Here is a 14287-nt window from a genome sequence, read left to right as displayed (position 1 = left end):
AACAGTGGTCACCTCTCCTGCTCACACTCTCTCACACACTCACAGACAGACGATTGGTCAGGCCGTCAGGGGATCAAAACTGCTCGCCAGAGTATTGCCTGACTTGGTTATCACATCCACTCTATTCTCACTCGTTTTATTTGTGAAGTCGATGAGCACAGTATACCGAGCTGTGGTAATCACGTCCTTGTAAGCACCACAAAGAGTTCTCTGGCTCCGACACGCGATGAGACGTAAAACAGCTGCTTTTTAGTCTCGACATTCTTTTTTTTTCTGTTTTCCTACTCATTAGGTGGATAAGAAGAGGGTGTGGCTGTAGGACTACTGACTACACATCAAGCTTTAGTTTTTGTGATTTTTCAGTGCAGGCTTGGTCTCTAACATCTGGAAAAAGAAGGAGGGGGTTACACTCACCAAGGACCAGACTATCCTTCCCTCCCTTCCCTGTCTTCCACATGCTCTTTACTAAACAGCAAGCTAAACACAGTTTCATTATACCAACAGGAAAAAAGTTTATGACAACTACTGACATGATTAAGTTTTTCTTTGTAAGAACGAAAAATGTTAACACATGCACACACACACATTCTGACACTTAGAGGCGTGCAAACTGTGCACTTCAACGTTGCCAGACATCGTGTACCAAAAAGTGAGAGGGTGGGGTGGGGGGTGGGGTCAACTAAACCGACGGTGCCTCCCTGCTACTCCCCGACCTGTGTGAGGTTTTCCTGTCACTTTTCAAAGTAAGGGCACTCAAAACACATCACCTGTGCTGCTCCTGTGTTCGGCTACATTAAAAACACAAGAGCTTGAAGATGGCCATGGAGCTGCAGTGATTTTCTCGCCTACAGGATGAGACTAAAGAAACCGGGCTGCAACACTGTTGCTTCTCTACCAGCCTGCTGCACGATGGGTTGTTTGTTGGAGAGCAGTTTCTGGAATGGAGGGTTTATCACTCTTTACAAGCAGCTCCACAAGATGAGGGTTTTATTCACCTTCTGACCAGTTATTTCAACGCTTTAACGTGAGGCTTGTCGTCAAAAAAAAAAAGCCTATCAGTCTGAAACCCGTTTGGTCCACATTATAGTAGGTTTTTGGATAGGCGTTGCTGCTCTGCATGGCAGTCTTCCACTGAGGTTTGCTCCTCTTTTTCTGCGCATTTATGGCCAAAATCCCAAGAGGTGTTAACCCCCCGATCTGATAAACCAGTGTTTCAGTCAGCACGGAAAGCAGAGGAGTAAAAAAAAAAAAAGGAGGTGGATGTGCTCTGTGTGTGTGGATGCAAGTAAAAGGTTGAGCTAAAAAGCCAATATGGCACCAGAAACAATTTAGGTTGATGAGAGCAATAGAAACAGCTTATCCATAAATAAAGCATCAACTAAAAACAGTAAAAGCGCAGGCCAAACAGGACGTGCGTTAAGAGAGTTGAGCCGAGTGCGACGTCGTGTCAACAGACAGAGATATGGCTGGAAGTCTAAAATCACATAGGATGACTATGTGACACGAGTCAATGAAATCAGTCCATTTGACAAAGTCCAAGAAAACAAAACAGAAAAAAAAATCTTTTCTGAATGTTGGTGTTAACAAAAAAGTTGACGCCACTTCCACAAATTTAGCCTGGATATTTCAGGGGTTGTCCAAGCTCAGCTGATCAATAAATGGTTTACTACGACAACCCCGAGAGAATGTTAAACAAGCAGAGTAAGTTGGGATTCTCCTTTAAGCGAGTTAGTATGTTGAGATTGCATGCTGTTCAGCAGTACGGGTTAATCGAATACTGGCCTAGTGCTGGTTGTGCGCGTTGTGTAGGAAGGGCAACGAGCAATAAGGAAACTCTGCTTTCATTCTGTCTCCTGCCGGCCAGATCGTACTCTCCCCTCTCTCCTGGAGCCTCTCCCCTCCTTTCTCCACACACGAAAAAAAAAACCCATATAAAAAGACAAAAAATAAAATAAAACCAAAAATACATAAAAGATAATTATCTTTCCCCTAACCCCATATCCTCCCCCCAGTCTCTCCTCCTTTAACTAACCTCCTCCGTTAATAGTGTTTTCAATATGAAACAGTGGACGCACCCATGTCAGATTCTAACATTTACATGGCTTTAACGCAGTCTCTCTGCTTTCCGTCAAGCAATCGTTTAGAGAGAGAGGGAGGAAGTAGAAGGAAAGAGTAGAGGCAGGGAGAAAGGGACAGAGGGAGGCTTCTGCTCCAAAACAGAGGGTGGAGTATTAGTGATGCCATCTGTCCTCGTCACTACTTCAGGATTAGATGGAGTCCTTCGCCCAGTTCATCTGGAGGAGAAAGAAGTGTGACAAGAAGTACATTAAATCCCTGCCAGTTACAGATCCTCTGAAGCGCATTTCACAACAAAGACGCATCACGAGCTCACCTTTGACAGTGCCGATCAGAAAACAGCTCTCGTCAGGGAAGTTGTAAACCATCTGGAAACGACAAAAACCGAGAAGCTGAAAAGTTGCAGCTCCTTTAACATCACTGTCAACTGTCAAGAAATATTTGTGGATTTTTTTTTCTTTTTTTTGGTGTTTGAGAAGTCACTGACATGAACCGATGGAGCTGCTGAGTCAAGAGAGGAGTTACTGAAAGCAAAAACACAGTATGTGTGCGATAAGAGAGGGCTGTAAATTACATGCAAATGTGTGATGGTACGGACAGTAGAGCTGCTGTTCTTGGTCGGACTGCTCATAACATAGTGACGCACAGTTTATTTCTTTCTCTGCACAAAGCCACTTGGTCTCAGTACCAGCCCGGCCACTTACTCTGGCCTCATCCACTTCAGCCAGACCGATGCTACCAATATCTGCTGCTGACAACACTGTTCCAGCTGTTTGAGCTGAGAAATTTTCATTTTCTTATTCTCATTTTTTTTGGGATAAATTTTTTATTCTATTTTATATTTCATTACATTTTCATTCATCCAGACCCCTTACCCGCACCCTTGTCCCGAGGGGTAACATTAATTATGATAACAGGGAAAAAGGAAAAAAAAAAAAAAAAAAAAAAAAAAAAAATCTTATTCTAATCTCCAATTCTAATCTCAGAATTTGATGAGAGTTCAGACAAGATACACAGAGAGATGGAAAATTAGTAGTTGTTTTTATATACTATGAATATAAAAATACCAGTTGACCTTTGTCATTTAAAGGGATAGTTCAACATTTTGGCAAATTGGCCCATTGCCATAATCCCTATAGTTTTAGGAGTAGGTTCGTTACCTTTAATTGTCGGTGCACATTCACCACGCTATGAGATAATAACGCAACGTTACAAGACGAGTTGTTTTCGAGGCAAATGCAGAGACTGCTTGCTGGAAAACTGCCCTCGACAGGAACACACATCAGTGGTTTTGCATGAATTACCTCTAAAACAACTCTGTCCCATTAGCCTCCATATGGTAGCTCTGAGCAGCTCGCGGCTCTGCTCCGCCATTCTAAAAATAGCTTGCACCAACTATTAAAGGTAACAAACTCCTAAAACTATAGGGATTATGGCAATGGGCTAATTTGCCAAAATGTTGAAGTATCCCTTTAACAATCCCTCTTAAAAACAGAGTGTTGAAGATGATTACATTGTTCATGAGGACACAGAGGTCTGTCAGTGTGTGTGTGTGTGTGTGTTGGTACCTGGTCACTAAGCAGGATGAGTATGCCTGTAGGACCCTGTCTGTACACCTGGTTGATTTGTCCCACTGGGAGGCTGCACACACACGCCATCTTGCGGACCAATTCTGCAGCTGTCAGTTCCTCTAGGTACAGAGCGTGGTACACTGCGCACAGACAAGAGAGAGAGAGAGAGACGCTTTTTAAAAATTCAGCCCGTTCACGTGCCGAGGACGATCCATGCTGTTACACACAGAGTTTCTATGTGTACCGAGTAAACTAGGGGTGACGCTGTGGTCTCCGTTCTCACTGGTGCCAGGTCTCTCCAGCAGGGGGCTCTCCAGCAGGGGGCTCTCCCGGGACGCCTCCTGACAGACATACACCGTCAACCTGGGACACACCGATCTAAACACACAGGAGAGAAAAAACAACAACCTTAATGTAAATGGAAACACTGGAACATTGTTGCTTTTACAGCTACACAACCACAACACGTGACACGCAGGGTTACGCACCTGGATTTAAGTGCATTGAAGAGTCTGATCCCGTCTGCTGCCCCACAAATCTGGACCAGGTCGTCCCTGGTTAGCTTCAACAAATCAGAACCTACGCAAAGACAGAGGAAGAGTCACTTGTATCGCTGCTGTTGTGTGTGTGTGTGTGTGTGTGTGTGTGTGTGTGTGTGTGTGTGTGTGTGTATGTGTACCTGAGAAATGAGAGAAGAGCCTTGTGTAGGAGTTGAAGCGGTTTTTCAGCAGCCACTTCTGTGCGTCCTGTATAGACGCCGTGGGGCTCAGATGCTGTTGAGGACAGGGACACAGAGGACGTCAACGCCTGGATGTGGATTCAACTTTACTCACTCATATTCAACAATCATATCAAACTGCCTGTTGTGGCACCCCTGGTTTTGTTGTAAAGGTTTCTGTACAATGATAATGAAAAGATGTCTTATCTTGTTCGCTTGAGGACAAAAAAAAAAAGGGTCAATACGTCTTTTGTGAAAAACATTTCATTCTTCAACTTTTTAACCAGTTCACACGGGTGCTAAAGGAGCAGACTAACCTCCAAGTTGCCATGGCTGCCAGGGTCTGCCTGGTGATTGGGAGAGGACGAGTCACTGGAAAACAACAGACAAGAGGTGAGAGGTGACACAGACACACCTCAGTTTAAAGGAGAATTCCGGTCATTTTCTAAGTAACGATCTACAGCTCTAGGTCCCCGAGTGCGACCATAAGAAAAAATCTGAGAAAAATATGTGCAGACCGGACCTAGCTCTGCTCCTTTTATTCATATTGATGCTTTTTTCCTACCCAAAATCATTTTTTTCTTCCAGAATCCACGTTTTCGGCTTTTTTGACATGGAAACAGTCCCGAAGTCGATAGTCGACTAGTAAGGTCTACCCAGGAAGCTAGAGTAAACAGAGGTACGTGATAAAAACACACACGTTAACACTGCTCTCTCATATTAACAGAGTTATGCACACTCTGTGTTGTGTGGTAAGGAACTGGTGGATGTTGCAAAGCATGTGTAGTGATATTTTCAGCATTATATAGAGGACAAAGTCACGGTTAGAAGAATTGCCCCTATTACTTCGCTGTTTAACTGCAGTGTAGCGCAGCTAGCAGGAGGAGAGCTGGGCCGGTCTGCACATATTTTTCTCTGATATTTCCCTACGGTCGCACTCGGGGAACTAGAACTTTTATGGCGTTATTTGGAAAATGACCGGAATTCTCCTTTAAGACCCAACTGAACACACACACACTCTTACCTGTCTGGTACTGAGGAGGCTGTGTAGGTCGACAGTGGGGTTGAGGCGAAGGAGGGAGTAGCTGCCTGGTTGGTGCTGACGTACGCGTTGTCTGGCCATGGGGAGCACTGAGGGAATACGTGCACATATAAACGCTCAGTTACACCGAAGCCTCACAGAGATGACTTGCTGTTTAATTATCATTGAAGGCCAACTCAGGAAAACAAGGAGCTAAGGGTTGAGGAAATCTCAAGGGGTGTGCTACTAGGGAACTTGGCACTGCACCATCTCCACCCCACCTAACGTCAAATACATCCCTTTCCCAGCTGTTGAGGGTCTAGTGTTGACAGGCTTAAGGGCTGTGCATGGAGTGATGGGAAAGAGGAGTGGAGGAGAGAGGAGAGCATGGTGCTTACACTGCCTCTCTTGGCCAGGGAGTCGCCACAGTCAGCGGGAAGTGTCCGCTTGCTGGACTTTTTCAGCTCGTGGTCACCTGCATCCTCTATGATGGGTTCAAGCCTCGTCTGCGTACAGACACACAGCAGCATAAGAACACACACAAAGCAGCTGACTATGGACACTTTTGTGCAAAAGATGGACTTGTATTTCAAGGTACCTGGGTGTCTGATGGATGGGATGATGTGATGGAGAACTGTTGGGAAGAGATGCCTTTCTGAATTCCTCTTTGGAAAATCGTGCATAGCCACATTCTACAGACATTTGCTCCTCTACCTGTCGTTCTTATTGTTATTGTTACTATTATTAATATAATCGTTATTTTATTTTTTCATTTACCTTATCTTTTACGTATGTATTTCTATTTTTGCTTTATATTTACTTATTCTATTTTTGTTTAACTTAATCTTTATGCATTAATTATATATCCCTCTTTATCTTAATTTATGTCTGAATGTGTATACATGTGAATGAAGGTATGTGTAGATAATATATAAGTATATAATCCCTATTTAAATAGTTTTTATTGTAATTTATACTTCTACACTGCCGGCCATTTATTTACTATATAAAGTCATAAGCCAGGAAATGTTTTGTAATGTTATGTAAAAAGATTAAAAGGTTTAAATAAAAAGTTCTAAAAAAAACAACACACACAATAACTCCGGGGAACACACTCAATCACTGTGTGAATTATCTGAGAGATATCTTGGTGTGGCATACAAGTTAATGAAATGTAAAAACCACTGCTTGAGCATCAAGCTGAACTCTTTTCCAAGCAGTCGCTTCATTTCACATCACAACAGCATTGAAAGATTAGCAGAGACTTGCTGGAGACGGGTAATCCATCACTGTTGTTTTAAGTATTGTCTCTTTCTTTTCTGTGTGTCTAACTGATGTGTCTGTTTGTCGCTGTGCTGTTGAACATCTGTTTTAGTTGCTAGTTATTTTAATGCAAAAGCTCCAAGTTAAAGGAAAAAGTTAAAATCAAAGCCATAAAATAACAAGACGGAAAAAAAAGGGTCTCAGACCTGGTACATTTTTGGTGGCTGCTGCAGTTTCTTTTTTCTAGGTTCAGATGTAAAAAATTAATTAATCCAATTGTCTGCTGGTAGAAAATTAACTGCCAACTATTTTGATTATGGATAATTATTTGCTAGTGTCAGTTGTCAAACAAAAATAGGTTAAAATAACTGGAACCAGCTTTTCAGTACGGAGGATAAATTGCTATTTCTCACCGTTTTAAATGACTGAAAAATGAAATATTTTATCCAGACAAAAACACGTAATCTCAGCATGTTAACAGACCATGACTGTCAAGACGGTAGGGCAAGAAAAATGTGCAGAAATGTTGGAGAAAAAGGTCACTTAACCTCAAATGTCACGATGTGGTGGGCTGCTCTGCAGAAACATATATTTAACGTGGGGGGGGGAATCAAACTTGGCTGCTTGCAGTTGCAGCTGTGCACTGACCTCTGACAGGATAGTGGTATCGTAAGAGGGCTGGTACTTTTCTTTCTCTTGAGGTGTACGTTTCTCCATCTTCTCCCTGTCGGTCTTCTGCTTACGGTCCGCCCCCTTTGGCTGAACGGGAACCAGAGAGGGAGAGATTTTATTACTGTGAGGAACGACACACGAGGTGGCGAAGAATGTTAACATGTTTCCAGTCGGTGGAAACATTTCCCCCCCCCCCTCGCGAGAATGAGTGTGTACCTTAAAGACTTTGATTTGGCAGGAGGCAGAGTGGAGGTGCTCCGTGTACTCTCCACCGTCTCCCAGGGCGAACGTGTCGAACTGGATCCTGAAGGGGACGCCCTTCTCCCCGCCATGTTTCCTGGGAGTGAACTCCGTACTGATGCAGTGCACCTGCAGACGGCGAGGAGAGACCGGGGGGGGGGGGGGAGGAGGAGCGTGATCAAAATATGCGTTTGATGTGGAAATTCAGCGGCACGCCCGACAGATGGCACAAAAGGGAGCTGTTGTGTGTGTGTGTGTGGCCTGTGTGGGCGAGGATGTGTGCGTGCATGCTTTACCTGCACAAAAACAGAAGTCCTTTTGTTCAAGTCCCACAGGAACTCGGCAGCGTTGAGCTGGGAGGGGTGAGTCTTCGGCTCCACAATGCCCACTGACATGGGGATATCTGTGTCACACACACACACACACACAGATATTTGAACTCCACAATCACACACCCAGGATGATAAAAGTAAACATTTCTCAGCAGGCGTCATTACCGATGTCAAGGAGACGGTCGCCAGGACGATTCCACTTCCAGCCCTCCAGCTGCTGGTGCTCCGTGTACTGTAGCCGGCGGTCATGAAACACCACTCGCACTATGCTCTACACACACACGCACAGACACAGACACACACGCACAGACACACAATTAGGAACAAAGTGTGCTTGGTGTAGTAAGTGGACGTCTGCCCTCCAGCTGAGAGGAGCCTCTCACCTTCACCATCTTGTTGGTGAGCTCTGGCAGCTCCCCTGCATTCCTGTTGTCCAACATACGCACCTCGTAAGACTGGCCTGAGAGAGGAGGAAACACAGTGAAATGTTACATGTATACATCCCTTATATTCCCACAGTCTACAGGTTTTGTTGTTGTGCGCAATTTAGAGGAGACAAAAGAGAAAAGACTCTCTAAACCCAACACACCCAGGGACTACAATGCAAGAACTATAAAGGAAATAAAACTTTCTTCAGTGCATTTCTTTCTTTCAATCACTCATTGAGATCTACAAGTTAAACTTATAGGAACAAAAAACATTCTGTATCGCTAAAAAGGGACTCATGTTGAGATTTAGAGACTTTGGCCAAAACCCTGATTTCTGGGCCAGTGGGAAGTGCAGCCACCTGAGCGGGAACTTTTTGGGGAGTTGAGTCTAAATATAGACCAGGGCTCGTTATTTAATAAAATGTCCTTCATCTTCCCCGACATCCTCTGCTTAGATGATCATGAGATACTCAACGAATAAGTGTTTATTCACAGATAACAAAACGCCTGGTGTGTTCTCTAAGAAGCCATTCGTGAAAAGTGATTTCCACCACTGTGTTGCTCTATCTGCTGCCAATAATCTCCACTCTTTACACCTCTCTGTATGAATTCTGCTAAATTCTTTAATTCAATTATGTCTGGGATCAATGACTGACCGTTTCCATCTAGCAGTAAAGCATTTCAAGTCAAGCAAGTCCCATGTTGCAAGTTTTAATTGTCACTTCTCATTAAAGAGGGCGCAGCTAGTTTCTCTGTTCATATCAATCTGTTTATGTGCCATTAAATTAGAAAATCTTCATTTGTGCCAGGAGGCCAGAGGCCAGGAGAGGCTGACGCTCACCTCAGCACAGGTTTCATCTTACAGTCATCACACTGATGTGCAATAAACTCATGCCGCAGTTATATACTGGTGTTAAATGGTGGCCGCGTGTGAACAAACCAGATCGAATACCAGCGTCTCTATGTGCAGTTTTGTAATCCAAATAAAGTTACTGAACAAAAGAAACAGAATAAAAGCCAGTGGGTGGAAAAACCAAGACAGTTGAATGCATGAGCTGAATTGCGTGCCTCACCTTGGTTTAGGTATGTGAGCGTCTCATCATGCAGCTTGACGGCAGGTGAGGTGGCGGCACACAGCACATACTGGAATGGGGGATTTTTGGTCTCACTTTCGGTAGGAAGGGTGGAGTCCTCCTGCTTAAAGATGGGCAGAGCCAGCACATCGCTGAGAAGGACAGAGACAGGACACACAAACAGAAAGTCAGTATGGATGTGATGCAGGAGGGACAATCACGGAAAAAACACCCAGAAGAAAATTAAAAAATAATAATAATCTTTGTTTTTTTAATGCTGAAATTTTGTTTTAGTTAGTTTCTTTTTTCTTTAGTTGCTTTGTGTCTAAAGTTGACACAAAGTTTGAAGCTTTTATGAAGTGGCAGGATCCATCCCATCCTGATGTCACATAACCACTGTCGTCTCCCTGACTTTGTTCTGCGACTGTTGTTTTTTACTCCATGATGCCATCGTCTCCACACAACACAACAACTGGACCGAGCTGCTGAAACTGTCGCACGCGCTGCTCTTTGTAAGACAATATTTCACATCCTCGTAATGTAGGAATTATTAAATGGATTGGCTTATTTTAGAAATAAGTGACGAAGAATCCCCATCGATCAAACGGCTCTCTCTTATTATGTATGCATGAGGCAGCTGCGGGATAAATGAACAAAAACACCCAGAGATAGCCTGGGCTGCTGACACATACTATCTCTCACACTTGGCAGCCACTCTAGACAACCAACCCGTCCTCAGCTCACCCTGACAAATGCTGCAGGAGTGTCAACGGGGGCACAGTGAGCAGGAGAGTGTGTGTGTGTGTGTGTGTGTGTAGCTATCGGTGCCTGTGCCATGCTAAGAAATGTAGATCATGGCATCTCATTACCTGGAAAAACTTTTTGGCAAGTCATGATGCTTCTCTATACTCGAGCCAAACTTGGAAGAAAAAAAAAACAAAAAACACACAGACACAAAGGCCTGATAATTTCAAGACGTTCCAAAATGTGCAGCCTGCTCAATTTCAGTCTGGGTCTCTCTCTCGATCGCTGTGTGTTTTCTCTTTTTGCCCTGGACGATGCCAGTCTGGGTGCCACAGCCCTGTTAAGCCCCCGCTGCCCAGGAAAACTACATCTGCTTCCTGAAATCTGAGGACCTGGCTCCGCTGAAACACACGGAGACATTCTGTTCCCACCAGCTGCTGACTCCAAACATGCCCTGCAACCCATCCCTACGCCACAGATAGCACCACCACGCCTGCTGCAGCCACTGCAGACAGACACCAATATCACACACACAGGGTTTTCACTAATTGACACACATGCAACCCCATCACCTGAGTATTGGTGAACTTGCTCACTCTCCTGAGAGAGGTGCACATGCCTACGTCACACTCAGATAAACACAGACTAAAAGCAGATGGTCAAGGGGGGCCGTTGATAAGACGCGCTCGTGCCCCCGAGAGCTTCTCGCCTTCGTCACACAAATGTCAAGCCCTCCCATGACCTATTACCAAACACAGTCCACGCGTACCAAGAGTTACTAATTGAACAGGTGGTTTACACAAATACTAGTCTGACCGACGCCAACAGACTCCTCCTCTCGGCACCTGAGGAGGACGGACACTGAAACTTTGATTCCATCTTCACAAGTTGTTTAGACTTAACATTCACGAGATGCCATGTTTGTGTTTGGGGAATAAAAATGTTGTAAATCACCTGGGCAATCAGCATCTGGTACAAGACCAATGTGTCATTTGAGTGCACAGTTAATATTTGGGAGTGAACATTGCTTAGTGAAGTGAATATGTTCCCTGCAGCTACTGTATAGAAACAAAGGCTGAATGTGTAGCAACACCAATAAATCTCTGCACTAACAGCACAGCAGCTTGTTTTAATATCACAGACTGAGTAATATTAAACATGTTTCAACATCTTTCAAAGAAAATGTTTATTCAAACGTCATGTGTCGCTAAGGAAGACTGCAATTTAATCTCCTACACAGGAAGTTAAACATGGAGCCTGTTATGAGCCGGTCGCCAAACTGTTCAGTGAATCTACCAGAGTAAAATAAAGACCCGAACGAAAAAGGAAAATATCTGATGAAAGAAGAAGTAAACAAACCTAAGAATCTGACCGAGCATTCAAAACACACTCTTCAGTGTTTGACACCTGATACGTGCTCCTATGGATACACTGGTCAAATTCAGTTCCCAGGACTATCAGATACAACGGCGCCCTCGTTATGTCACTTTCTGGGAAAGACAACATTGTGAGATAAAGAAATATGTTTGTGTGAAATCATAAGAACCGAGTCACACCATTCGTCCCCAAGTGTTTCTCATCGTTAGAGCTGACCAGCGTTTGTTTTACCATCACTATGGGCAGCGAATGGACGTTTGAGCTCCTTCCACAGGGAGGAAGTTAAGGGGAAGCGGTGATGAAGCTTGGGCCACTTACACCGTCATGTCAGTTTACTGGTGTGGAGATTTTCATGAGTCAGAAAGACTTAAGTCAGAGACAATACACAACATTTTGTTTCCACACACCACCGCTGGTCTTCAGGACCTATTTTGCCAGTCAGAGGTCGAACCAGGACCTTTCCTGTCCACTTCCTCAGTGTTATCTTGAAATTAACACAAAGAGGAGGCCTGACACACAAACACACCTACACTCTCATACACACACCTATCTGGGCAACAAAGCAACTGGTACTAGATCTTTGTCCCTAATAAGTGCACAACACGTGTCTTTCCATTGCTTTTGTGTGGGATGTTGAGAAATTAATCTGTCCCTGATCGTGGCACCCTGCAGTGACTGCTGCCCTGCTCCAAATCCTGAAACAAAGAGAGGCCACCACAGCCAGTACAAAGACAATAACACACACAGAGACAGGGGGGGTGTGATGTTAATAACACCTCCAGAGAGAGAGACAGTGTGTGTGTGTGCTGTCCCCTCTCTCGAAGAGCCAGGTAGCCGGGGTTTGGTGTGTTGGCTCTGGGCTCTGACCTCATGCTGTAGGCTCCAGCCCCCAGCTCCTGCCCGATGCCGGACAGGCTGGCATCGAAGTCGTGCACCAGCCCCGACTCGATGGTGGCGTCCTCCATCTTCAGCACCCAGGCCATCGGCCCCAGCTCCTTGTCCTCGGCTTCTACCTGCAGGGCCGCCAGCTTGGCTTCAGGTACGAGGGGTCTGCTCAGCGAGGAAGTGGAGGTGGTCCTCTGCAGCTTCTGGGCGACGCCGCCGCGGAGAGGAAAGTTACGCTGCTAGCCCGTTAGCCGCTCCGGGGCGAGCTGGGCAGGCGAACTGGTAGCTTTCCACACTGACTGGCTGCACCTCCATAGCTCCACTCGGGGGGCTTTAACGCACAAAAATGCTGCTCCCCCGGCCGGCAGACAGTCCGAGAGTAACGATAAGTCCGGATCCTCTCAGCTAAGAAGCGACGGTCGTGACTGGAGATGCGAGCTGGTCCTCAGCATGCTAACGTTAGCCGCGAGCTAGCTGGCTTCACAAAGGCAACTTCACAGCGGGCTGGGGTAAAAACAGCAGCGCCGCCGTTACCCCCCGAGCACAGGCGGCGGGGGTGGGTGGGTGGGGGGCTTCAAGTGAAGCTGGCTGTCGTTATCTCAACAAAAAGAAAAAACAAAACAACAACAAAAAAGCAGAGAAGGTGGTGTTTCAGTCCACGCACCGCATCCCACGCAGCGTCCGCACAGCTGTTGCTACCTAGCCGCCGAGCTAACTAGCATCAACTTCACTGCTGCTGGGTCTGAACTGTGTCTCTCTCTCTCTGTCTCTGTGTATGTGTCTGTGTCCGGTGACCTAAGAGCTGCTGCTCTCCTCCTCCGACCCGCCCTGTAGCTCCACCACGGCCCGCCGCTCTCCTCTGCTCATCGCGGGGCAGGACAAACTGCTGCTAAGGCTCCCGGTCCTGGAGGCGCGGAGCGACAGGAACCGTCCACGGTGCAGCAGCAGCGGTTGACACGAAACCGAGCATCAACATGGCTCCCTCCGCTCGCTCGCTCGGTCTGTGAGTGTGTGTATCTGTTTCTGTGTGTGTCTGTGTGTGTGTGCGGAGCCTGCGGGGCTGCCACCGCCAGCCTCAGGAGGAATGCCAGGACGGCGCTCAGCCAATCAGAGGCCGCCTTCTGTGCCCAGCGCAAAGGGGCTCAGCCAATCAGAGACCCACGAGCTGCCGTCATTACTGTGTCCAACTGTAGCTGCCTGTGCCTGTTGTGCTTCCAGAAACTACAGTATGATAATATTTATTAATCATCATAATATATCTGCAAAAACTGTCTCTGTTGTTATCAAAGATGGGAACTGTTAGTAACCAAAGTAGTTATTATTATTCACAACAAGCAAGTGGCGTAAGTAGACGTAAACACAACACATTAAATCACACTTTTTTTTCTTCTTTTTTTTTAATTTTTGTGTTTGTTTCTAGAGTCATACCGTGAGTAGCTGCTGCTGCTGCTGCTGCCGCCGTGTCTCTGTACGGGAGCCTGGAAGTTTTCAGTGTAAGACTGCCAGAACAACATCGTGTCCCGGTCCGGTGCTCTTCACTCACTCCTGCAGCGCATAAACACGACTCAGCCCGGTACCGAGGAGGAGGAGGAGGAGGAGGAGGCCCAAACAGGAGCTCATGTTCAAGTCAAGTCGGTGTTGAACAGAAGAGGAGTCCAGTCTGACTGGAGCTGGGCGCAGCTCTCTCTCTCTCTCTGTGTCTGTCCTCTGGTCAATAATTATCCACCTGTAGGACACTGGACGTGGCGCACGGTCAAAGACTCCGGGTGGCGAAATCTTTCCAAGCAGGGTAGACAGTCTTATTTTGGCTTCAGGGGGGAGGAAAGACCCCTCCTCACGGCTCAATTAATGTCCCCCTGTCTCACTCAGACCTCAACACAGACTTGA

General features: G+C 45.9%; 1 protein-coding gene across 4 annotated transcripts; it reads right to left on the bottom strand.

Annotated features, from left to right (window-relative positions):
* Positions 1-261: 261 nt before the first annotated feature.
* ubp1 (upstream binding protein 1) lies at positions 262-14263 on the bottom strand. 4 transcript variants are annotated; one of them, XR_014595739.1, is made up of 18 exons: positions 12383-13444; positions 9395-9546; positions 8277-8353; positions 8059-8164; positions 7858-7964; positions 7538-7690; positions 7298-7408; positions 5985-6020; positions 5785-5892; positions 5390-5496; positions 4683-4737; positions 4327-4420; positions 4136-4226; positions 3892-4025; positions 3645-3787; positions 2564-2600; positions 2393-2444; positions 262-2294 (listed from the first exon to the last, which is right to left on the bottom strand). XR_014595739.1 is itself a non-coding variant. In XM_083981883.1 (17 exons), the coding sequence occupies exons 1-17, from the start codon at positions 13912-13914 to the stop codon at positions 2257-2259; spliced, it is 1650 nt and encodes a 549-aa protein (XP_083838009.1). In that variant the 5' UTR covers positions 13915-14263; the 3' UTR covers positions 262-2256. The 4 variants fall into 4 exon arrangements, 3 of the variants coding, with proteins under 3 accessions (XP_083838009.1, XP_083838008.1, XP_083838010.1); XM_083981883.1 differs by lacking the exons at positions 2564-2600; positions 12383-13444 and adding an exon at positions 13829-14263; XM_083981882.1 differs by lacking the exon at positions 2564-2600 and having other exon boundaries at positions 12383-13443.
* Positions 14264-14287: the final 24 nt, after the last annotated feature.

Source organism: Trachurus trachurus, assembly GCF_905171665.1.
Source record: "Trachurus trachurus genome assembly, chromosome: 11".
In the NCBI taxonomy this organism is placed as follows: Eukaryota; Metazoa; Chordata; class Actinopteri; order Carangiformes; family Carangidae; genus Trachurus; species Trachurus trachurus.
The sequence above is the reverse complement of the archived record's forward strand: the minus strand, read 5'-3'. Positions and strand labels throughout refer to the sequence as shown.

What these genes read in the sequence shown, in the direction of transcription:
- ubp1 (XM_083981882.1), bottom strand. Translation starts at nt 12,498, where the DNA reads ATGGCCTGGGTGCTGAAGATGGAGGACGCCACCATCGAGTCGGGGCTG. An exon ending in GCTGGAGCCTACAGCATGAG is followed by an intron (nt 9,547 to 12,382) that starts GTCAGAGCCCAG and finishes TGTCCTTCTCAG; the next exon opens with CGATGTGCTGGCTCTGCCCA. An exon ending in TCACCAACAAGATGGTGAAG is followed by an intron (nt 8,165 to 8,276) that starts GTGAGAGGCTCC and finishes GTGTGTGTGTAG; the next exon opens with AGCATAGTGCGAGTGGTGTT.